Source organism: Cupressus sempervirens, chromosome 3 (assembly GCF_028749045.1).
Source record: "Cupressus sempervirens isolate cs-2001-9-10 chromosome 3, ASM2874904v1, whole genome shotgun sequence".
In the NCBI taxonomy this organism is placed as follows: Eukaryota; Viridiplantae; Streptophyta; class Pinopsida; order Cupressales; family Cupressaceae; genus Cupressus; species Cupressus sempervirens.
In genome coordinates this window covers 273,767,013-273,793,742 of record NC_143120.1, presented here as the reverse complement: position 1 = coordinate 273,793,742, position 26,730 = coordinate 273,767,013, and the positions used below count along the sequence as shown (strand labels likewise).

General features: G+C 34.8%; 1 protein-coding gene across 1 annotated transcript; it reads left to right on the top strand.

Moving 5' to 3' along the window:
• The first annotated feature begins 4,122 nt into the window (after nucleotides 1-4,122).
• On the top strand, nucleotides 4,123-5,640 carry LOC149565990 (peroxidase P7-like). The gene is made up of 4 exons (XM_089817315.1): nucleotides 4,123-4,390; nucleotides 4,487-4,678; nucleotides 4,788-4,953; nucleotides 5,049-5,640. The coding sequence occupies exons 1-4, from the start codon at nucleotides 4,169-4,171 to the stop codon at nucleotides 5,438-5,440; spliced, it is 972 nt and encodes a 323-aa protein (XP_089673441.1). The 5' UTR covers nucleotides 4,123-4,168; the 3' UTR covers nucleotides 5,441-5,640.
• The last annotated feature ends 21,090 nt before the right edge of the window (nucleotides 5,641-26,730 follow it).

The window sequence follows — 26,730 nt, the reverse complement described above, 5'->3', positions numbered from 1 at the left end:
TCCTCTCAGTAGGTTTCACTAGATGTCACTCTAATTTAAATGTTTACATTATTTAGAAAGATGACTCTCACTTGATACTAGTGCTTTATGTAGATGACTTGATCATTATAGGGAGCACTTCATCCATCATTGTCAATGTCAAGACTTCTCTACAAGACAGATTTGCCATGACAGACTTGGGTTTGCTACATTACTTCCTTGGCATTGAGATCACACAATCTTCAGCAGGGATAGCACTTTCACAACCCAAGTATGCTCTTGACTTTCTTTCTTGGTTTCACATGAGTGACTATAAGCCTGCTCCTACTCTTTTCCTATCAAGTGTCAAGCTAGAGGCTAAGTGTACCACTCCACTTGTTGATGGTACATTATACAGACAGTTAGTTGGGAGCCTTATCTACTTGACACACACACATGCCATGATATTGCTTTTGTAGTTGGCATGGTTTCACACTTTATGCAAGAACCTCATGAGCTTCATTGGAAGGCTACCAAGCACATATTGCACTACATAAAGGGTACACATACACATGGGATACATTATGTAGCAAGTACAAAAATTTAGCTAGTTGGATACATAGATTCAAACTATGTAGGAGACTTAGATTCTTGCAAGTCCACTTCAGGGTACATATTTCACCTTGGTTCCGGCCCTATTTGTTGGAAAAGTAAGAAGAAAAACAATGTTGCTCTTTCTTCCACATAGGCTAAGTATCAAGGTGTTGTCAATGTAGCTACAAAGGCTCTTTGGTTATAGAACATCCTAGAGGAGTTTGGATTTGATCTACCTAAGCCTATAGTTATTCATTGTTACAATCAGATTGCCATTGAGATCTCTAAGCATCTAGTTCAGCATCAGTGGACAAAGCACATTGAGGTTCATATGCACTACATCAAAGAGCTTATACATGAACAAGTCATTGCACTACATTATTTTCCTACAACAAAGTAGGTCACTGATATCTTCACCAAACCCTACATTGAGGTCAAGTATATTCACTTGCGAGATCTCTTGGGGGTGCAGGATGTTGCAGAAAGGGGAGTCCATTGACTTCTCTCTTCTTCTTCTTCTGGGAGGGATTCTTTCCTCTTATGAGGTCTTCTTCTCTCTCATCTTCTTTATTATACTCACCTCTCTTTTTGGAGGAGGGTTTTTGCCATGAGGTTTTCCCTCTTTCTTCGCTTTATGAAAGATCACATTGCATCATTCTATAGCATTGCTTTTGTACATTGGTACTTAACATGGCCTCATAGCCAAGACCTAGTATGCATTAGTAAGCTTAAGTGCATTCCCCTAAGTTGCACTTAGGGTGGGAGTTGGTGTAAATAGATATTTACCATTTACATTTTACTTAAGTTTACCTAAGTCAGTGCATTTATTAATTATTTTGCATTATTTTATTATTTCTTTTTATGAAACACTTAGGAGTTTGCTCACCTTTTTGAGTTTTCATGTTGACAACATAGAAGTACGCAACTCTAATTATGCACATGGTGTCTACAACACAGGAGTTTGCATCATTCACTGAGTTGTCATGTAGACAACACAGTTATTTGCACTCCTAATTTAGCACATGTTGTCTACAATATTGATTTGCGTCTCACACCATTGTAGGCTTATACTCTCATCATTGCACTTACTTCCATGCTTAATGGAGGATAATCCATGTTTGGTGGACATGTGCCTAGTTGTATGACTTATTATGATTCTAATTCCGAGGCATTCTAGATGCATCTTAGAGGCCTTTATATTCAGGCACTCCTAGTGTACTTGTACATTGTATTGAATACTATATAGTTATTTTGATCATACTCTGGTCTAATTTGTGCTTGTGTTTGGAGTTTCTTGGTCTTGGGTGAATTTTTCCCTAAGGCAGATTCTTACATGAATTTATCTTTAGTAATTGAAATGGAAATATTATCAACTTATAATGATAATACAATGTGAAACACAACTATTTTGAATTCATACATACCTATAGTAAATCAATACTTATCATTTTATATTACATTCTACAAATAAATTTGAACACTTAATAAGAAAATTAAGAAAAGAAATCAAACGGTTTTCCATGGGTGGGTGAAAATAAATTTATATGGGTCCTCTCCGGGTAACTTAGGAAGATGGATGGTGGTGGCATTATAATGGATATGATGGGTAATGTGCTTAATGTCTAGACTATCAACATGGGTATTCAAGTGGGCCATGTAGTCAAAGTGATAATGATGCATTGCAATTTCATGATTGTGAAGGAAAATAATATTTTTTTAAAGCTATGGAAAAATAATTGATCACTGTCTTAAATGATGGGATGTAGGCAGGTTGGGAGATAGAGTACATCATCAGCTTTATCCAAAGGGAACTTGCAATGGTAGAAGCTCATGGGTACCAGTACATCTCACATGAAGGTAATCACATCACTAATATGATGGCAATAAAGGGTTGATATATGACCAATTTAATTATTTGGCATAGATTGCATTCTCGCCCTAGTGCGGCTCATGTACAGATTGAGAAATATGTTGCCAACTATAGAAATGATGACCTAGACACCGCTATTTTTTTAACCAGTGATGATGGTAAGTACTCATTTTGGCGTCCCAACCTTGGGTATCTGACTCCAATAAATCTAGTTGGGTTATCAATTTCAAAAAGTGCTTAGTATAAAAAGCTTTATAATCTTCCTCATTTTGTATTCCTTATTTTCTTCCCTCATCTCTTATCTTTTGCAAAAGTCTATCTAAAAATTGGGCTAGGTAGTTTCAACATGCAATGTCTCAACAGAGGGGAGTATTTAAACCAAGTGCAATGAGCTGGAAAATAATACCAAGTTCTAGATTATTATTTCTCATGTTCATATGGATGAATACATGGAAAGCATGGAGAGTATTGACCCATTCTTTTAGAAAATAATAGTAGCATCATGGGATGAGGGTAAAGTTTGTAATAGCAGTAAAAATCAATAAGCTTGAGGCTACCACAAAAGAAGAATGTAGAGCTCAACATTGGACGAAAGGAAAGGGTGATAATAGCCATTAGGAGGTTGTTAGTGACTTTGGCCAGAAATTGAAGAATTGATAAATCATATAAGATCAAATACTAGAGTTGAAAGATCATGTACACTTTAAGGAGGAGAAAACAAAAATCCTTAATTCTCTCGTCATAATGAGAGAGCCCTAGATCTAGCCAAATGTCCAGTCTGGCCACCAAAATAAAATAAATTCAAGAATTGACCAATTCATCCATTAGTAGTATTCATGCAGAGTTGGAAGCTCGCAAGTTGAAGAGGAAGCACATGGATGAGAACCTTGAGCTGATCTCTAAGGAGGAATTGGTCATGAATGAGGTGGCTTTTTCTAGCCGTTCTAAGTGGGATTTATTTCTAAAAAACTTTGAGGAGCTAAACAAGTAGCTACAATTGCTAGGGAGGTGGTTTTTTTTTGTGTTTTCTTGGTCGACATGTTGCATGATGGTCTCCTATATTGTGTTGGTTTAAGTTGTTGATCTTTCTGTCTTTTGGTCTATTGTTGTTACTTTTAATTTTAGTTTGTTTAATTCTAATTGTTTGCCTCTATATTTCACTTCTTATAAAATTCATTTGAATTGTTTGTGAAAGTAGATATGATTTTTGGGTTGAGTATTACAGACAACCACCTGATTTATCTAACTAAAAAAATCAATAAAGATACACACGTTCCATTAAAAAAAAATTAAATTCAATATAATTGAACTTTAAAGCGGCACGCGAAGGAGCACGAGATAATCCAAATATTTGAAATGTCTATTTCTAACATTGAATGATTGACGGTGGAATTAAAAAGGAAATACACTTAATAAGAGGCGCACTTAGTTGGACTGCGGGAGATGGAAGCCAACTAATAGGGGACCCATATATTCCTATTATATTTCCCATCCATTTGCACAGAACTATATGCTGTAGCCGTCGTCAAAGTCGCCTCTGCTCTGCGCTGATTCAGCATTTTTGGCACCACATGAATATGAAGACGCGTACGCCGATTTCTGTTGATGTTGAAAAGTTCACGTGAACATAAACGCCATTTCAAGCGCACTATATAACCAGGCAATTATCCTCCCTAGAACACATCGAAATCAGTCGCTATTCTCTGCAGCTAGTGAACTGCTAGTCATTCGACATAGAAAGCAGCCATGGCCTGTTTGAGGTTAACAGTGAACAAGACTTTGGTATTCATAGTCTCACTGCTCATTTGCTGGAGCGCAGTGTATGCTCAGCTCACTCCAAACTTTTACAGCAATACGTGCCGTCAGGCACTACCTATTGTGAAAGCCGCGATTAAGCAAGCGCTGGCCAAAGAAGCCAGAATGGGAGCTTCTCTTCTCCGCCTTCACTTTCACGACTGTTTTGTTAACGTAAATATATAGCCTTCTTTCCAACTAGTCTTATCTAATCCCCCATTTCTTCATACCATCTCTCCTTATACTAACATGGTTTGATGGGGCTCTCAGGGTTGCGATGCATCTGTTCTCTTGGACGACACAGCGACATTCACAGGAGAGAAGACCGCCGGATCCAATGCCAACTCGGCTAGAGGATTCGAGGTGATTGACAACATCAAGACACAAATTGAGAAGGTTTGCAGCGGAATTGTTTCCTGTGCCGACATTTTGGCTGTGGCCACTCGCGACTCCGTTGTCCAAGTAATCATTCTCTCCACTCCTCCCTACTAATTGAATGTTCCCTTTACATACATATATATTCTCTTTTTAACATACGTAACTGAATTAATTGACACTGTGCTATTTATAGCTGGGTGGTCCAAACTGGACAGTGATGCTTGGAAGGCGAGATTCGAGGAATGCCAGTCTGGATGGTGCAAACAGCAATCTTCCAGGGCCCACTTCGAGCCTTGCCTCTCTCATCTCAGCGTTCCGAGCACAAGGACTCTCTGCCAAGGATATGGTCGCCCTTTCAGGTAACCTCTTTTACTACTCTCATTTTCCGATGAGAAGCAAATGCTACTAATTGGTTAATTAAATAATCTAATCCTAAGACAACGTCTATCTGCAGGAGCTCACACCATCGGTCAAGCCAACTGTCAGTTCTTCAGGCGTCGGATATACAACGAGACGAACATAGACAAGGCGTTTGCGGCTTCTCTGCAGAAAACTTGTCCATTCAACAGCGGTGCTGGCGACAGGAACCTCGCAGCCCTGGACTCCACGACAGCCAATGGGTTTGACAATAACTACTACAAGAATTTGATATCTCAGAAAGGCCTTTTCCACTCCGACCAGGAGCTATTCAATGGAGGATCCGCTGACGCTCAGGTGAGAACGTACAGCAACAATCAGAATGTATTCTTCACAGATTTCGCGGCTGCAATGGTGAGGATGGGAAACATCATGCCTCCTTCCGGAAAGCAAGGTGAGGTCCGGAAGAACTGCAGAAGAATCAACTGATGTCTCAGGCCATCTGCATTTGTACTGTAGCTTCGCATTTTAAAATACGTTTGTTTAACAGAAGCACGGTATCTTTAGTGAAGCGGACAAATTGTTCTGCTCCGGTTTGTATTTCTAAAGTGGAAATCATATCAAAGCTGTTTCACATGCCTTCTTGTATTTTTTATTTAAACTTCAATGATAGTAAAAGATATTCTTCTCGACGGAAAGTTAACTTTGCCCTCTTCACACGTGGCGCTCTTCTATATATGTGCATAATTTGGCATTTGCATTTTTCGTAAAACTGACTCGTTTCTAAAGGTGATCTTCATCATTAGAATAAACTAAATGTAGTTTTGAGATTATATAACTGGAAGAATTATGCCGTATAGAAGTTCCATGTTTGCAATGGTGACTCTAAAGTCTATAAATTGTTAGTTTTTTGTTGTTTAGTTTGGAGGGTGGAATGAAGTTGCTTTAAAGCAACCTGAGTTGGATGTTTAACAATTTATATCCACAAGAATAATTGCCTCCGCTTCCCTTGCTGAAAATTTTCTTTCTCCATCTTCCCCAGCTTCTTTTGGAAATCTCTTCCTCACAAGATATCTAAGAAATCTCTTCCTCTCTTGGAAATCTCTTCGACAAAATATATCTAGGAAATCTCTTCCTCTAATATATCAAGGAACTCTCTTCCTCCAATTTGTCACACATGGTGTTGACATGGGCTTACAATTCTCTATCCTGAATCGCTTCAAGATATCAATTAAGTATTTCCCATGTCTGAAGAAAATCTCTCCCTCTTTCTACCACAACTCCAATACCAGTAAGTAGTGCATCAACCCCAAATCCTTCATCTCAAACTCTCATGCAAGATCTTACTCGCAATGTGATATGAGCTCCTTTGCACCCGTAAGAAATAAGTCATCAACCCACAATAACAATATGATAAGTTCACCCTTCACCTGAACATAGTACAAGTTTGAATCTGCCTCACTTTTGATGAGGCCCACACTATGCAAGTAATTGTCAATACCTGAATACCATGCCCTAGGAGCTTACTTGAGTCCATATAGTACTCTTTTCAACTTGCAAACATGAGAATCCCTCCCATATGCTTCAAATCCTTCAAGCTGCTCAATGTAAATTTATTCCTCAATTACTCCATTGAGAAATGTGTTTTTAACATCCATTTGGTGAATCTTCCACACCATCTATTCAACCATAGAAATTATAGCTCTTATGGAAGAGTACCTAGCTACTGGAGCAAATGTCTCGTCATAGTCAATTCCTTTCTTTTGAGAAAACCCCTTAGCCACAAAATGAGCTTTGAACTTTTCCTCACTAACATCTGCAGCACGCTTAATATTATATAACCATCTTGAGCCCACCACAGACTTCTCTTTTGGTCATGATACTATCTCCTATATGCTATTCTTTGTGATGGAAGAATACTCTTTCACCATAACATCCTTCCAAACATGGTTTCTTGGATGCCTCCTAAAAGCTAGAAAGCTCTACTTCAATTAATTCACTCATAAGTACTACATAATCAAAATAACATTTGGAAGTGTCTTACTAAATCTTGTGGATTGCCTACATATTCCTAAGCTTCTCTCAAAGTTTTCTCAGCTACCTTATTTTTTCTTTGTAATAGGGATATGAGGTAGAGGATTCCTTTGAGCCTCCTGATTATCTTGTTTAGTTCTCTCTCTTTCTCTCTAGCGTGAGTTATTGAAGTTTGAGGAATTTGTACTACCTCAATTGTGAATGATTGCTCCTCATCATTCATCAAGGTGCTAGACTTTAGAATGGATTTCTCCTCCTCAAACCTTACATCTCTAAAAATAACTAGTTTCCTTAGGAAAGGAATGTAAATCTTATAAGCCTTAGAAGTTTTACTATACCCAACAAGGATACCCTTCTTTGTAGTTGGTTCTAACTTTTTTCTTTTCTCCATAGGAATGTGAAAATATAGACAGCATCCAAAAATATGAATATGGCCCAAATCTAGTTTCTTACCACTAAACACCTCTTCTAGAGTCAATTTTCCCAACACTTTGTAAGGAATCCTATTTTGCAAATACATAGTTATATTGTAAGCTTCTACCCATAGGAACCAAGGCAAGTCCTGGTCATGAATCATGGCCTTGGCTGCTCCAACTATAGTCATGTTCTTCCACTTAGCAACCCAATTTTGTTGAGGATTGTATGGAACTATCAACTCTTTCCTAATACCTTCCCAAGTACAAAATTTTTTGAAGGCATTTGAGGTATACTTGCCTCCATTATCAGATGTTAGTATCTTGATCTTTCTTCAAATATCTAGTTTTCCAAAAGAGCCTTAAATTCTTTGAATTTGCCAAAGACCTCATCCTTGTTCTTCATAAAATATATCCATGTCTTCTTGGAGAAATCATCAATGAAAGTAACATAATACTCATAGGTCTATTTAAGGATCTTGTTGACATAGGCCCACACACATCTGACTGTATGAGATCCAAAATCCCTTCATATTTATTGTCACTACTTGGAAAATTGGTCTTGGCATATTTCCCAAGAGCACAACCCTTGCACACCTCGTTCTTTTCTATCTTCTTCTCAAGCAACCTTGTTGCTATTTCCTTGAGCACATTAAGTGCTCCATGGTGAAGATGAGCCATCCTCCTATGCCATAATTCTCCTTTCCCTTTACTACTACTTACCAATGCTTGTGCATTCTCAAACTATAACTAAAACAAGCTGTCATGTTTAACTCCAATCACTTTTGCAACTTTGGAATCCTTGGGATGTATATAAAATTTTCCCCTTTCAAAGGTTACAACATAACCTTTTTCTTCCAAAGGTGAAATGAAATTAAATTCTTTGTCATGACAGGAACATACAACACATCCTCCACCAACAAGGGTTTGCCAGATTCCCTCTAAAAGTTGACACTACCAATACCAGTTGCATGGTACTTAGCATTGTCACCAAGTTCAATAAAGAAACCCATCTTCTTCTCATCCAACTTGGTGAAACAATTTTCAGTGACGGAAGTGGAGGCAATTATTCTTGTGGATATAAATTGTTAGACATCCAACTCAAGTTGCTTTAAAGCAACTTCACTCCACCTTTCAAGATAAACAACAAAAAACTAACACAAATTGTAACTAATTAATTAATAGAAATCTTAGTGTCATTTAACATTTTTTTTCTCATATATGCATGTTTAAATGCCCAACCCCAATTGAAAAAATAAAATTGTATTGTGTCTAGCCAAGGTATAGTTAAGTTTTGAATGAGCATAGAAGATATAAAATTTTAAAAAATAGTTGCAATAAAATTTGAAACAAATTAAGATAACATATAACATAGAAAAGATATAGTGGTTCATTTGAATTGGCCATCTATTCTTAAATTAGTAAGAAATATTTATTGGCCTTATATCAATTCTACATGATATATGAAATGCACACATTCATTTATACAAACATATGCAATTGCCTATGTAGAGATAATAGAAGATGAAAAGTCATGTCACCATTGAACTTTACATTCTCCTAAATTTCCAATTTCATGTCCAACCATTATAAACCTAAACAATGGCATCATTACACAATTACACCATATCCTTGTTCCTATTTTTTCTCATTTTACACTAATATCTTGTTCCTTTCAAATGCTGGTATTTTCACATTTATTATTCTACAAATGTGCATATTGTTGTGTTTTATGTTTTGTAAGAAATAATATGTACAAATGAAAAAAATAGGCTAAGAGATAGAGAAAATATGTGTACTAGAAATTACACAAAGGTTATGAATGCTACAAAAATATATTATCTTGCTTAATACAGGATTACTTAGAAATATATAAGTAAAAATAAAGACAATGAGAAAGCTATAGTATGTCATGTGTACTAGTAATAGATAGAGGAATGTTTTTTTAAGTAATAGATAGAGGAATATTCAAATTGATTCTTTTCAAATTATAATTTTATCAATATTTATATAAATATTCATTTTTTTATGTAGGAGTGACATTTTTTTGCATGACTACATTGTTTTAATGTAATAACTCTATATAAGAATTTCTAATTATGTATAATAATTAGGTATCACTCTTGGTTACTAACTATTTTTAAATTTTATTAGTTATTTAAAATTTTATGTAGTATATAAATAAATAAAATGAATATTATACAATCAATAAGGATACAATTAAGTACACAAGAGAAAAGTAAATATTGTATCTACTTTGATAAAATGTAAAAAAAATTATATTAATAAATAATTGTTTAAATTTTCTTCTATGTCTTTCTTAAGTTGTAGGATGCAAGCAAGGAAAAAGCAAACATTATTTCACACTATATAACAATATAAATATTTAGTCCCCCCGCAATCCTATATGGGTTAAAATTAACTTCAACAAATCTTCTGTGGGAAAACCTTCTCATGTGGGTGAGGGTGGGTTGATTAGATACATGGGAGTTAGTGTGTTAGTTTCCTATCTGTAGTTAATCTGGGGGTCTAAATGACTCACATGGTGGAGGTTTTTGCATTATACCATGGTATAGAGATAGTTAAAGATAGAGGTTTCTAGAGATCCTCATTCAAGGGGATGTGAATAATGTTGTTAAAGTTTTTGCTAATAATGCAAACATGGGATGGGAGATTGAAGACATTATCATTAAAGTGAAAATAAACCTTGCAATTATGGATGCCATTTTCTAGCATCATATCTTGAGGGATGAGAAGCATGTTGCTAATAGGATGGAAGTGAAATGCCATTTTAAAAAAACAATAAAAAATATGGGATGAGTACTTTTTGATCCATTTTGAAGCTCATATGGTGATCGAGCAGGATATTTCCACTTTGGGCAATAATGATAAGATTGCCAAGGTCATAAATGTGCAATAAAAAAGGTACTTTCTCAAACCCATGACTTGGGATTATACCTTCTCTTCTTCTAGATTTCACCTATTTTCTACTTAATATGTTGAAAAGATTTTTTTAATCTACAAAGTTTGAGGATATCTTTTTGGTTAATTTACCTCTATAGTTGGGAGTATTGTAAGGAAATTTTTATTATTTACATTAACCTAGGAAAGAATATGGGGGTTGAGTTATGCTAAATTGATCCAAAAAAATCCAATGTATGCACAAATAATGGAAAGGTTTTGAAGATCCTTTGTGATGAGAAAATGGACAATTATTTGGATCATATGGAATGGGTATCCACCTAAGTTTATCTCAATGGTTTGTAAATTATTTTGTGAATGTGAATGCACAAATTGCTAATGCAACCTCAACTATGATGATGAAGGTTATTATGGTAGTCAAAAAGTTGAACATGTAAGGTAGTAGTTGTTGAGAAACTGCTACTTGTACATTTTATTCTCACTACTTGACCTTTCTTATATATCATAGGTTTTGATATGTCGGCTTGAATACCCTTTGAAATAATCAATAAACATCCAAATAGCCAGCCTCAAATAGTTAATTATTGGACAAGTGTGTTCTATTGTCACTCAGTCAATAGTGGGATTGAATGCTCAGTTAACGCTAGGAGTCCTTTGATACCTGACCTCTCAGTTAACACTACAAGTAAGATATCATTTATTAACCAACCTCTCGATTAATACTAAACATGATTTTCATTACTGGACTGCTGAGTTAATACTGAATATGCTTGTTTAATACAACAAATTCTCCATTTCTCAATTAATACTAAAATTTGTGTAACATCAATGATAATATACAATAGAATAATTGTTTCCAATAAAATCTCTCTTTGGTATTGATGGCAATGCAACATGTCAACATACAATGATAAATGTATGAGAAATAGATAATATCCTTAGTTTCATCTGATTCTCATCCATACCAACTCCCTCCAATATTCTACCTAGATTTGTTTCAAATGGTTTTGTCATGAATTTTCCCTCTTACATCTGTCAACACTATGCTATGTATATTTGTCATTTTCTCCCTCTATGCTATTGATTCCATCATCTAAATACTTTCCTTTTGTTATACAAAAAACTCCCCCTCTTCCTCTTTTACATCAACTCTCCCTTTTTGACACTAAACTCTCCCTCTTTGTCATCAAATGCCAAAGGATACATACTTTGAAGTTACTATGTACCTTTTGTACTAATTCATATGCAATATGTTATATATTTCGTACCTGAAGTGTGATAATCTACATCAACATCATAGATCTTCAATGAAACTTGGTTGATGCATCACTATTTTGTACTTTAGTGAGCATCAGATAGGGGAATAACCCCTAGTTTACCTCTTAGATACATAAATGCATCCTTAGGTAATGCCTTAGTAAGTATATCTTCTATATAATCCTTAGTGTTCACATATTCCAATCTCACCTCTTTGTCTTGAACCAATTCCCTCAGGAAATGATATTTGATTGCAATTTTTTGTTTCTTTATGTGCATCACAGTATTTTTGGATTTATTGACTGCACTTGTGTTATCACAATAGATAACAACTAGTTCCTTGATTTCCTCATTCATTCCTGACACTAATTCCTTGATCTATATTATGTTAGAATAATTGACTACTGCAACAACATACCTTGTCTCTACTATTGATTGAGAAATACAATTTCACTTCTTGCTTGTCCAAGGTACTAATCTCTTTCCAATGAAGAATACTCCTCCACTGGTGCTTTTTTCTATTGTCAATGCTTCCTACCTAATCTACATTAGTAATGGTTCTTAACTCAAGATTTCCTCCTTTCTTATATCATAAACTATATTCTTTAGTTCCTTTTAGGTACCTCAAATTTCTTATTACTACCATCACATGAATTTCTTTTAGATTTCTAGAAAACCTTACAACTATGCCAATTTCCAATGCAATATCAAGTCTGGTGTGTGTTAGAATATATAGTCCACTGATATAATTGAGAGAGGGGGAGGGGTGAATTATCCTTAAACAATCTTAACCATATGAGTAATATAAACTAAAATAACAATGAGATACTCTTACACAATGAAACCATATATGTTAACTAGTGAAACTCTTGATCAAAGGGAAAACCTGATTGGGGATGGTACCCAGAAGATGAGGTACTAATATAAATATTCTTTGGTAGAGGATAGACCCAATTAGGAGTTTGTTACAACATTCACTACAAATGAGTCCCTATTAGGAGACTTTGAATCCCTGTTAGGAGATTCCAACCCTATTAGGAGTTGTGGAAGACAATTGAAGCCACTGCCCAATCAACTTCAAGGGAATGACCAATGAAGCCACTATCCAAATGATCTCTGTATTATCCTTATAGAATAATAGAACTAAAATATACTTTGGTCCTCTATCTGGAACTATCAACCGGAGTTCTACTCCTTCAGATCTTGTAACAAGATCTAAAATTTCACATCCAATAATCCCTTGGATCACTTATATGCATTCAGTAAGCACTCTACATCTTTTTGCATTTCATAGTTAAACAACAATCTTAATACACATCATACTCTGTGTCACATCTCATAATCAAGGGAAACATCTTTCCTCTATACCATATCTTCATAATAATTCATTGAGTCAGCCTTGCATCTTTCCCAATTAATTAAAATAAGATAATTAATTAATTAAAATTACAATAGCACTTTTGGCTCACCATCTATACAAAGCTTCACACGTGCAATACTAAGGCTTGTGCACTCACTGATGTCATCAATTGATTGTCTTCGATCACTACCTAACTATGCATCTCTTCATTACATCCTTGATTTAAGATAGCTAATAATCATCAGGAACTACTTTCCAATACTTTGTCTCTGAACCACTCTCTATAAATTAGGTACAACTTCCATTCATCTTCGACTTAGACTCTGCACATTTAACCACATCATCAAGACATTGTGCTGAACATGTCCATAACTACATATGACTAGACAATCAAACCATTTTCTATACCGTCAAGATCTTTGCCTACTACTCTGCCAATCTTTAGAGAAATAATGCTATCTTGATATCAATGACAAATAGGGTCATGAATGTAACATGTAAATACTTTCCAATGCTCAAGATACTCCCCAAAGTAGTATCATCAACATTCGTGCTAACAATATCCCCCTTTGGCATTGATGACAACATAGATGAGAAACATCTAAGTTCCAAGAATACTAAGTAGTACTATGTGTTGGTTTTTTTTTAAAAAAAATATTAAGTAACGAGATACTCAACACCAAGATAATGAAAGCACAAACAATCTAAGGATTAGCTACTTCCTATAGACAATTGAAAGAGTTTCTTATCTACACCCAACTGCAATGAAATCTAGATAGATTTCCTACTCTTTAGGCTCTAGAGAACCAAGCTGGGTATACCTGAGGGATGGTTCAAATGAATGCTACTGCATGAGAATCTTTTAAGTTTCATTCTGATTCTCATTTCCTATCTTTGACATATACATATTTCATTCATTTCATGACATTTTAAAAATGATAGACATCCCTTATAAGCAGATTTGGTCACAATTCTCCTCAAGTTTAAAAATATTTTTGGCAATAGTAGCTAACTAAGTCTCAAATATCAAATGCAAATGAGTGCTGACCAGCATTAATAATCTTCAACAATAAAATAAAATGGATTTTGAAATTAAGTTTGATGGTTCTTCATGATCTTTCTTTCTATAAACTAAAATAATTAGCTCAGTGCTTAATCTATTTGGATTCAAAGTCTATTCAATTCCTAGATCTTATTGATTGCTTTACAATCAATATTATCAGCAATTCTAACTGAAACTCATTCTTATAGACATCCCTTCTATTATCGTGGTAATCTTGTCAATTTCACTAAAGCATTTACTTAATTCTTTGAATTAAAAGCAATAGGAAATTGGCATATAATTTGACTTAATTGTATTCAATTGAATGAGACTTGCTCATATAATTTCAAGGCAACCAAATAACACAAATGGAGACAAGATTCAGCTAGAAAAATTGTGGTGATAGTTCATTTTTACATTGATTTCATTTTAAAAGTTTGCATATAATTGAATAAAACTCATAATAACTCTAGACCAAGCATTTAGATCCTATCACATTGATACAATTCTAATAAATTTGTAGAGAAAAATATCATAAAGTATATCTATTTAAAAATGGACTGAACAGACCTACTTAAGACTTAAAAAGGTAGTAATTTGGACCCTTTATCTAGCCCTAGAATCTCACTATAAAATAATTGTGTAACAGAAATCTTGGACATCATAGTATTCCTTAGTAGGTCTCATTTCTATTATACCTCCAAATGCTACTGATTCCATGATTGGCTTATATTCTATTTAGACTCTTCATAATATGTAGCTATCAGATTGGCCCATGGTGTATCTTGTTCTGGTATTTGCAAATCAACCTCAACTCAAGGATTTTTACTATTTTCATCATGAACTGATAAAACCACCTTTATTCCTGTCTTTTCCTCTACCATATCATCATTTTTGGCTTCTGTGCCTACAATTGTAATTGGTTGCTTGTCTTTGTCCTCCTCTTTCTTCTAATCCCTTGAAGGTGCATCAATGATTTGCACTTCATCTTGATCCATCTCATCACCATCACTTTCACCTTCTTCTCGCTACTCTTTAGAAGCAATATCTACCATCCACTTGTCAAAAAGTGTGTCATCTAACTAGTTAAACTGTAGGATATTGTTTTGCTTCTTAGTCACATATTCAGCCTCTTTATCAATGTTAAAAAAATCTTGTTTTAAAGAATCAAAGAATAACTGGACCTTCACCATTTATTCTGTTGTGGTAGCCCACCATGCATGTCCTTTTACGTTTAAATGACTTTATTCATTCTCAAACAAAATAAGTCATCTAATTCCTTGGCCCACTCATCTTTACTTTTCAATTTATTCTTTCTATCTAGAGCACATGGGAATAAGTCAAATTTTATGCTTTTCTACTTTTCCAAGTAACTTACAATTCTTCTTTGTCACCCAACTCTTCTATCATCAAAATCTAGGAGGTCATTAGTAATATCAAACATTTTTTTAATGTAGTTATGAGCAAATTCTATAACAGAATAACATAACAATGTAACCCTTTTTCCTCTTCTTATTCTACTTATTAACATTGGGTTTCAAAGTCTCTTTGCTTGCTTTTTATTTCCTCCCATATGTTTATTACCCTTGATAACTAATCATAGAATATTGGCCATTCAATTTTATCAACTAGATACATAAGAGCTTTCCTCAATTTATCTTCATACTGCACATTTAACTCTACATGTAGTGCCCATAGTTTGCTCTTCTCTTCTTCAAAATCTTTAGCCGTATAGTATTGTGGCCTTTGTGGAGTATCTAGTATTTCAATAAGAGGAGTGGATTTAAAAGGCTCCATTGGTCAGCGAGGGTATGTAATCCTTGGCCTAGAAGACCATCCCATCACTTTATTTTCAAGTTTAGTCCTTTTCTAAACTTCTTTATTGTAGGCCTCCAAAATTCTCTCATATTTGACTTATAACTCCAGCCTTTCCTACTCATCTCATTATGTGGTGACCAAAGCTAAATGAGACGTTCCAACATTCAAATGTGTAGCCTCCACACGTGTAGTATTTGCCACTCTCTTTACAATGATATTCCCCATTAAACTAGTGTTATCTAGTTGTGATGAAATAGCCCTGGATCCTTTCCTCAATGGCCAAATAACTAAGGTAGCCTAGTCTTCACTAAAGGTGGCACCTTTTATTTCTTTCTTATTTTGATCATGTAAATTTAGTTTATTTGAAATAGAGTTAAAAACTAGGGCATTTTCTATATCCCAATTAGGTAGCAATAGAATATTTGATGCTTTCACCATTTGTCTCCCCTCTTCAGGGGTTATATTTTGAAATTCTTGCATCATTTCATCTTTCACTTGATTCTATATGGTTGCCTCCTCCATTTCTGGGTGCTCAGTCCTCAACTTATTGCACCTTTCCTCATATTTTCCCATATTTTCTCTCCATGCAAATTGGTAGAAGGCTCTTGTTCTAACAAAATTGTCATAAAAAAAAAATTCATGGCTTACTTGTTCTATTACAAGGTCCAATTCCCTTCCTCTATAATCTACCACTGCCAAATCAAGGCTTGGTATAAGAGGTTCTTGAGGGTTTCCCTCATCCAACCCTATTTGGGTAATAAATACTCCCCCTTGGGACCCCAACTATTCAACTTGCTCGCCAGTGAGCTACTCCTCTCCAATCTGCAAAGGGGATTGGGTAGGTAAATACTCCTCAATGTGAGGACCTTGCTCTTTTATTATTCTTTTCCTCTTAGGAGAGGGCTCATCGGGTCTTTCTTCCAAGACAACACTAGTGGATGCTATTTTTTTTTGCCTTTATCCATAGTGGTCTTCTTATTATGTATCACATTATAACCTGACTTTTTTTGGAAAATCAATTGTCTTGTTCCCATATTGGGAGTAAATGCCAATCTCTTAATTACCTCTCTGGCCTTCTCTGGATATGCATTAATACTTTTAAAAAAATTCTCATTCATGGCTTCCATTGTCTTAGGAAAGGTAATCATGAGTTTATTGATTCTATCTACCTTTGTTTTTGCATTACCAAGAGGCTTATAATTCTTGTCAAAACAATGAATAAATTCCAAAACCCTTGAGAAAACCCTCCACTTGTTCTTCTTGGTTTCTTGCTCCTGCAAGGAGAATTCATTTCTAATTACATCCTTAGGGTAATATGGTTCATGATCTATGGCACCAAATTTAACCCTTATTCTAAAAAGTTGTTTATAAAACCCTTTGTATCACAAAAATGGGCATGAGACACTACCATCTTATACTGATCTAAAATTTTGTATAAAAATAACCAGCCTCCTTTTGTAATAACAAAATGATGGGTTACAGTACAAGTGGGGAAAATTGAGCCTCTATTTCTTTTCACTAGATTGGTTTCTTCCAATCCTCCCAGTTGGCACAACACCTTAGCTATTCCTATTTTTAATGGCACTTGGTAAGGAAAAAAATGAGGAGTCCCTTGAAAACCATAAATTCTAATAACAATAGAGATAGAGTATGGTATAATATCTCCCTAGTTATGTGATAATTTCAAACCAAATGGGTTGTCCATGGGTCTGATAAAATTTACTAGTTCCTTCAGAACTCTAGGATTGTCACTTAATAAGAGGCACCTTAACCTGGAGGCAAAATACCTATCAAACCTGATAAAACTAGCATTCTCTACATCCCAATTCATGTTTGCACTCCATAACTAAACTGGCAAAGCCTCTCCCTCATTTTCGCTATTCAAATCCATTTCTTTACCAAAATATGTTGCTCTTTTGAACAAAAACATGTGTATTAGTAGAGAATAATGACCAAAAGTTTTTCAATCTTTCCTTTGGCAATTCCAACTAGGCCTATATGGATTTCTTCTGCTAAGTAGGAGGTGAAATCAAAAATAAAATCAACACCAAAAGAAGAAATTTGAGCTATCATATACATGAAACTTATAGGCATAAAATTCTATTCATCTTCACCAAAATTCCTACAGAGAGTCATATATACTTCTACAACCCAGGAAGTGAATTATTCCTTTTTAAAAGGTTCCCTAAAGGATGCTATAATCATTGGCAAGTTCCCAATTGTTGCTATATGTGCCCTCAGCACACCCTACCTAATCATATCCCCTTTAGACAAGTATTCTTTTTCGAGACCTTGTAGGTCAATGGGTGTATGATAATCTGATAGTGGATCTAGACCAACTACTTCCCTAATTTCCTTAGGGCTTACTCTGATCAAACATTCACCATCTATTCTTCTTACTACTCCAATTTCTAGATCATGGCTTTTGGCAATAGTCATTAATAAATCAGCATCCATGAAGACACTGGGGACCACTAGCTTTCCCAAGTCAAAGTTCCAGATATTTGCATGAGGGGCAAATAATTTCCTTTTTGAGAACCTTTTTTTAAAGAGGGAAAGCCCTATTTGAGAAGTTTTAACATCCCTAACCCAATTTCCCTTATCAAACAATCTGTCAACAATCTTGAGTCTAGGGTTTAGGGAGATTAAATTTTTTACCTTAACAGTCTCATTTGTGGATTCAGGCAATAATTCAAGCAATAATTCAAGAAGAACATTTCTAGCTAAATAATGCTCTTGACCCAAAAAAACTTTCTTTGGAGGCATGGTGAATGACTTTGCAAAAAACTAGAAAACTCTAATGTAAATAGTGAGAACAGGGACTTACTTGATTCTCTACTATGCTTTTCTGTAATTCTGCAATACTTTGCAAACAAGTGGAAATTCTTTCATGTCTTGATCGCCCCAAGCACAAGTTCTTAATAGTTGTGAATTCTTTTGGAAGCCTAAATATTTGTTCGCATATGAAAAAGATAGCAAGATTTTTTTCAATATATTCTATTACTGGTTCGCATGAAGAGCCTTCATTCTTCATAAATAAACTATAAGGCAAAAAGGGTGGCACCACATTTAGATTTTGAAAATACTTTGTCGATCTCAAAAAATTTGATGATCTAGGAACAAAGCCAGGGATGACTCATTTTCCACTTGCCAAGTTGGAAGTCAATTTAGTAAGCTTTCTCCACATAAGCTTTTCTTTTACTACTAGTGGCTTGGACTAGACCCACTAGCGCTTGCAGACACATGTTGCCAAGTCGCTACATCACCATGCATAAAAAGTGAGTAGTTTGTATATGCAACATAATGACAATCATTGATTCCACTTCAATCTAATGATATGCTTTTGATCATTGGTTTAATATGACTTTGGTGGGTCCCTCTTTTTCTTCATTTGGTTGCTATGTCACTACCCTTAAAAAATGAGCAACTCCTCATAGCAACACAACACCCACCATTGATGTGAACTTGATTTGACGGTGAGGAATCTGCATTTATTTCACTTCAATTGTGGTGGGTCCATGTGTTCTTTCCCTTAGTCGCCATATCACGTTAAATAAACAGTGTACAACTTTTGATGGCAACTTGTTGACAACCGTTGATGGAACTTAAATATGACAATCCAAAATTTTGTCTGGCCCTTTCTGAGTGCTTTTCCATGTCATATGTGACTTGGCAATATTCTAACAAGATGGCCAACCATATAATATTTTAATCCTTTTTGTAATACCATAAAACTGATCCTTGTCGTGTTTTTTCTTTTTCGTCAAGGCGTTATGTCGCTACTAGTGGGATTCCTTCATTTTCTAATCATGACATAGCAACCTCCTTAAGGCTTTTGAAATTTTTGCACTGGGAAAAATCTCCATGTTTCTGCCATTATTACTACAATCAATGCTTCTGACAAAGAATTAAAGTCACACAACCACTTTAACAACAAGGAAAATTTTGGCACCTATTTATTTCATAATCTCTCACTTTTTTTAATTTCCAGCAAGGTACTATATTGCTACCAACAAGGCTCTTGTATTTTTCAGCCGTGACATAGCAACCAACTAGAAAATACCAAAATGTGGTGATACAAATTCTAACATATTCTAGCTGGTCCCTTCTTCGGTACTGATAGTTCTAACATCAGCCATATTGCCAAAAAGTTTAGAACAATTAAAAAAATAGTGCCCACTTTCTACTTTACGACACTATCCTTCTATTTCACGGTGGTCACTATGTCGCATTGGCTAAGATCCTCGCATTTTCTTTATGTGACATTACGACCATCGTATATCTTGCAAAGATCTAATGGTGTAAATAAATTTTGGAACAAGAAGCTAAAAAACTTATACAAATCTTGAAAGAATATTCCAATTTCAAAACAACTGACCTGCCCAATAAACATTTAGAAAGCACAAGACCTAACATGTTTATTTTGGATATAAAAATTATTTTACTAGGTTTTCACATAGGGTTAAACTTTTGCAAAATAAGAAAACCAAACCCTAAGAAGCAAGATATAGAACTTATCTAATTTTTTACACCTAATTTTTAGGAAGATTTTACTTATTGAAAAATCAGACCAACAATGGCTCTGTCTAGGGATGATAGACTACCTATGTCTATGTAAGAAACTAGAATATTTGGTAGAGAAGACCACAAACTTGCCAAAGAATGGCAACTTCTAAGAGAGCAACAACAATAGGAAAAGGATAAACAAGAACTATATATAGACACAAAGGATATACAAATGTACAAAAAACCCTAAACTACTATTCATGGATAAAATAAGTATTTCAGCTAAAATGCCTCTTCAAGAACTATCCATGAACTAGCAATTCAAGAATATTACTCGATAGATCCTTCAGCAAATAAGAATCATCTCCCCATGAAGCTTCAATTATATAAGGACCCAACCATATAAGATCAAATTTTCCATGTTTTCCCTTATCCTCAGTCCTAGCATTCCACATGAAGACTAGATCTTCAATTTCAAATTTCTTACTCACTATTCTTTTATCATAAAGTGTCTTAACCTATAGTTTTAACTTCTAATTTCTAAGAGATGCATCCTTCCTAGTCTCAATCAATCCTACCAGCTCATTCAATCTTTCCTGCATGTCATCAATAATATCTTCATCATATTTTTGGATGTAGTTATAAAATACCATTAGATTGTTCTGAGGCATCCTTGCCTGGATTCCATACACAATATCAAAGGGTTCTACTCCTATAGCCTTTTTTATAGTCACCCTATCAACCCATATCACTAATTTCAATTTAGAATCCCAGGCTTTCTTATTATCATCCAATGTTCTCTTTATCACTTTCAATAAAGTCTTATTTGTAGACTTATCTTGTCCATTTCCTTGTGGATGATACAGAGAAGATGTTGATCTTCTAATCCCAAACTTGTCACAAAATTTTATGAATTCCTTAGATCTAAAACACATTGCATTATCTATCACAATCCTCTATAGGCAACCAAATCTGGAAATGATGTTATATAGCAAAAAATTGTTGACAACCTTACTAGTTGTGTTTCTTGTAGGAATTGCCTCCACCCACTTTGTAAAATAATCAATTGTAACCAGTATCCATGAATAACCAGTACTAGATTTTGGAGAGATTTCTCCTATGAAGTCCATTCCCCATTGTTGGAATGGTGCTTGAACTTCCACTGACTTCAGTGGAGTATTTTCCAAAAATGTTATCTTACCTGCAAATCTCTAACAGGCATCACATTTTCTTACCATCAACTAAGCATCTTTAAAAAGGGAAGGCCACTAGAATCTAGTTCTCATTACCTTATGTGCTATGGTTTTGGCCATGTAATGTCCTCCACAGACTCTAGAATCCATTTCCTTCAATATTCCTTTTGATTTTTCTTGATCAATACATTTTAACAACACTCCTTCAAAGTTCCTCCACCATAAATCATTCTGGACAATAATATATTTGATGGTCTATGACTTGGTGCTTCTTTTTTCACTCTCAGTCAAATGAGATGGGGCTTCCATATGTTGCAGATAATGAATGACATTAATAGACCACTCACAATGGTCAATGTCACATAAGTTTGACCTTAAATCATTTGTTACTATATTGATCTTATTAGCATCTAAGTTGGATTGAGTCATAAGCTTAGCTAATCCTTGACCTTTTACCAATTTTTTTATTTGAATTTCAATGTTAAATTTTTGGATCCTATTGATCCATTTGCATCTCCTGCCCGATACCTCCTACTAAGAAAAAATGTCCTTGACAACTGCACTAGGTACAAATGCAATAAAAATGGCACCTATCAAATAAAATCTAAAAGCCCTAATAGCTTTCACCAAAGCATATGCTTTCTTCTCATTTATTTCATATTTCAATTCAGCAGGCTATAGTGATTTACTAAAAAAAGCAATGGGTTGCTCATAACCTTCCTCATTCTTCTACAACAAGACTACAACTACAATATGGAAAGATGCAAAAGAGAATATGTGCATTGGTTTTGTGTAATCTAGATTCCTAAGGACTAGAGCATTGTTTATGGCAGTTTTAATATCTTGAAACACCTATGAAGGTTCACTATCCCAATTGATAGTAGCTCCTTTCTTAAGCATTTTTAAAATAGGTCTACTAATTTCAGCAAAGTTTGTAACAAACCTTCGCAAAAAATTAACTTGCCCAAAGAAAGATTGTATTCCCTTCACATTTTTTGGCTTAGGCACCTTATCAATGGCTGCCACTCTCTTAGGATCTATCTTTACACCATCTTTTGATACTATGTGTCCCAATAATCTGCCTTTTGTTACCCCAAATGTGCATTTCTTTGGACTTAAAGATAACCCATACTCCAAGGCTTTGATAAAAATCTTCTCTAGGTGTCTAAAATGGTCTCCAGCATTCTTAGAATAAGTTGCAAGGTCATCTTGGTATGCTACCATAAACTTATTTATGTAATCATGGAAAGCTACATCCTTAGCCCTCTAAAAAGTTGCACCAGCATTAATCAACCCAAATGGAATTCTCACATACAAATAAGTTCTCCATGGAGTTGTAAATGCTATCTTAAATTGTTCATTTTCTTTCACAAGGACTTGATTTTACCCTAAGAATCCATCCATCATAGACATCAACTTAGAACTAGTTATTTGTCACAACATGGCCTCCATGTTTGGCAACCCATAGTTATCCTTTAGAGAAGCAATGTTTAGGTTTCTGAAATCTACACATAGTTTGATGTCTCCATTCTTTTTTTTGACACGCACCAGATTTGAGACCCAAGTAGAATGCCTAATAGGTTTAATTATCCCTCCATCCCTTAGCTTCATCAACTTCTCTTGCATTTTTGGGGCTAGGGTGGGATTTATTGGTCTTTGTTTTTGTTTGAAAGGTTTTACATTATCTTTTAGTGGTATGACATGTTGGAATAGATCCTCCCTATAAGCCTTGAGGTTATCATATGACCATGCAAAAACATGTCTGTACTTCCTTAGCAAGTCAATCAATGTTTTTCTAATTTCAACAGGCAATTTTTGGCCAAAAAAAACCTTCTTAGGAGCCTCATAAATACCAAGATTTACTTCTTCTAATTCTTGAGGCTTAGGGTCCCTAGTCCTAGGTTTTGCTTTATCTTGATTATCAAAAATATTCTCCAAAACCACTAACCCCTTAGGTATCTTGTTGGTTTTCAACTACATAATCTCCTACCCAAAAATAGTTTCCTTACCATCAATGGTTTCAATTAGATCACTACAATCCATTTCTTGACCATGGTATTTTTCCTCACTTAGCATGAAGTTTATAATATCCATGTCATCTTCTCAAACTTTCCAATTTTCAATATTGTCGAGTATTGAAGGTCTATTTTGAACTTCCATTTGTGAGATTCCTACAAATGAAATTTCCTTAGGTTTGATTGCCACATTTGCTAATAAGTTTTCCATTTTATTCTGACTTCTATCTCTCCATGAAATACCAAATGCATCAAGAAACTTTATCTGATCCCAAACTGCATTTCTATATTGTTTCAACCTTCTTTTTTTTGAAGCATAAGTTTCCAATATTTGTGAAATGACCAATTTAGAATTACCTATGACATGAAACTTCTTAATTCCATGATTGCTAGCAACCTTCAGTCATTACAATAGGGCTTCATATTCTGCTATATTGTTGGTACAAGAAAATTTCATAGTAAATGAATATCTGAAGGTATTCTTCTCATGAGAAACAAAAATTAATCCCGCCCTCGAACCTTCTTTGGAACTAGCCCCATCAAAATACATAGTCCACAAAACAAGTAAGTCCATACAGCATTCCACCTTATGTTCAATCACAACAGACAATTTCTCTACTTCTTGAATGATCAATTCTACCCTAAAAGCATTTACACCAATGTCCAAAAAGAAAGTCGAATCCTTATCAATTCCTTCTGCTAGAATCTTATTAACCCTTGGCTCCCTATCAACCCTAACTACCTTATCACCTATATGGAAAGTTACATAAGACAAATCACAATGCAAGCTATCCCCAATAGAAGCACTCCATTTCCTAGAAAGCAACATCTCATAATGTGGAGGAATATCAACCACAAGGACTGACATGGTCAATTCTGCTTCAAGGTATGCCACTAACTTGAATGGAAATGCATTAATAGTACCTATGATAGGGACTTGTTTAGCATTCATACCTCTACATTTATCTTGTTTAATATTTAGCTTCAAATCTAAAGCTTCCATGACTTTGAAAGGCATGATGGTGTTAGATGCTCCTGAATCTATAATGTAGTTCTTTAGGGTTTTTCCTTTTATAATCAAATTGAGAAAAAATGGGTCAATATCTTCTATGTAGGCTACCGATGAATCATCCAAAAACATTTGTGGGATTTGGGATATAATACCATTATCTTCTACCACTACTGGGGTTTGCTAAATACTACTTGGTTCAACCATATTACTATGATTTCCTATCCCAACCAACCATGATAAGAACTTACTCTTATGCTCCTCAATTCTAAATAATTTAGGCAAAGGTACTTTAATAGTAATTTGTGACAACATAGATATCATATCAATAGGTTCTAACACAACAGGCTTCACAAGCATGCTTGGATTGGAAGTCCTTTGAATAGCAGGCACTTGAATCTGCTTGGCTGAATCAAATGCTGAATTCTTTTCTTGCAATATTGTTTTAGGGATATCAGTTGTTTGAAATTACACTTTCTTTTTAGGCTTCCACTTCTTGATTTTACTATCTTTGGCCTTTGTTGTCTCAGTATGGATTTTGCTGCTCTCATCCTTCAGCTTGTGTGTAATATCCTTGATGAATATACTAGAAGATTTACCAGCATCACTTCCAATTATCCTATTCCTCAAGTTATAATTATTGTACACTTGAGAAACCATTTCTCCAATAATTTTGTCAATCTCCTCCTTAGAAGGCATTCTCAAGTTTATATTATCAATATTTGAAAATACATTACATACCTTGTCTTTATCATAATTTTCATCATCTGAGAATATTTGTTGATGATATAGTTGGTATGAAATTCTCTGGCTAGTAACATCATGCTCGTGTTTCTCTAAATCAGAATCTAACAATCATCAAACATACCTACCATATTAAAGCTCACATCACCATGGCTCTTTTCTTCTTCTTCTTCATGTTGTGTACTTCAATCTAAAGAAAATGACTGAGCAACTGCACAATAATTTGCAAAATGGGGTTACTAACATATGATGCACCATGGTACATCATCATTCATATTAATAAAACTTCTCTGCAAAGGATCTAGTGTACCCTTATCTTTTACATTTTGGGTTTGGTTGGGAATTGGTTTACCATCCTTCCATTGAGTGGTGTTGGGGTAATTTTGCATTCTAGGTTGTCTATTGAAATGGTTTTTATTCCTTAGGGCTTTCTCACAAACAATGGATTTTTTTGAACTAAAAGTTGATGGATTCATCTTCTTTAATAATTACAATACTTGACCTATTGAGGGTTCTTTAGGTTTTTTACTTGTAGGGATTTTATAAACTTCCCCTTTTTTTTTATTCTTGGTATTGAATAGCTTTGGATCATCTCTCCTCCCAAGCTTACTAGATGCTTTTCTATTATTTTCAATATTTACTACAATTTTAAAAACATCCCTCAAAGTCTTAGATTCCTTATCCCTCAACTGATAAGCCATCTTGCTATCAAAAATATTAAAATATGTTGTAAGAAAAATATCCTCATTCAATCTCATAACTTGAAACAACTTGTACGTTCCTTTCTAGAATCTTACATTGAAATCAAATGTAGATTCTTTAGGTTTCTTCTTCATATTATTGAAATCATTCAACATAAAACTAGCATTGGTATTGTCACCATATGTTCTTGGAACAACTTTTCCATATCACTCCGGGAACTAATATAATCATTTAGTAATCTCCTAAACCAATCCCTGGCATCTACTATTAATGAATGCACAAATAGTTTCATCACCACATCTTCATGCTCAACTTCAATGTCATTCAACATGTCTACAAAGACTCTCAAGTGCTCCTCTCTAGTGACAATATTGTTCCTAGAGAACTTGACCACTTTATCTCTTAGATCAAAAGATATGGGATGAGGGAAACTAGAAATCCCTAGGAATGATATTTGTCTAAATTTTTTCATATATATGGGCTTTTTCTAAAAACTAGTAGCATTGGATGTGCTTGCTATATTGGCCTAACTTTGAGCAATATTGGCTTGAGATTGTTGTATTTGAATAGTAGGGATCGTGATACTAGTAGTGGATGAAGAGACAGGGGCAGACTAATACATAGCCTGACTGGATATTATTGGTCCACAAGTAGGCATAGAAGTTGTCGTTTGAGTAGACAAGTTGGGCCAGGTAGCTAAAGCAGAGTTAGACTTAATGAATTGAATCTTTCTCCTAGTTTCTATTGCTTGAGCTTCATTCTCA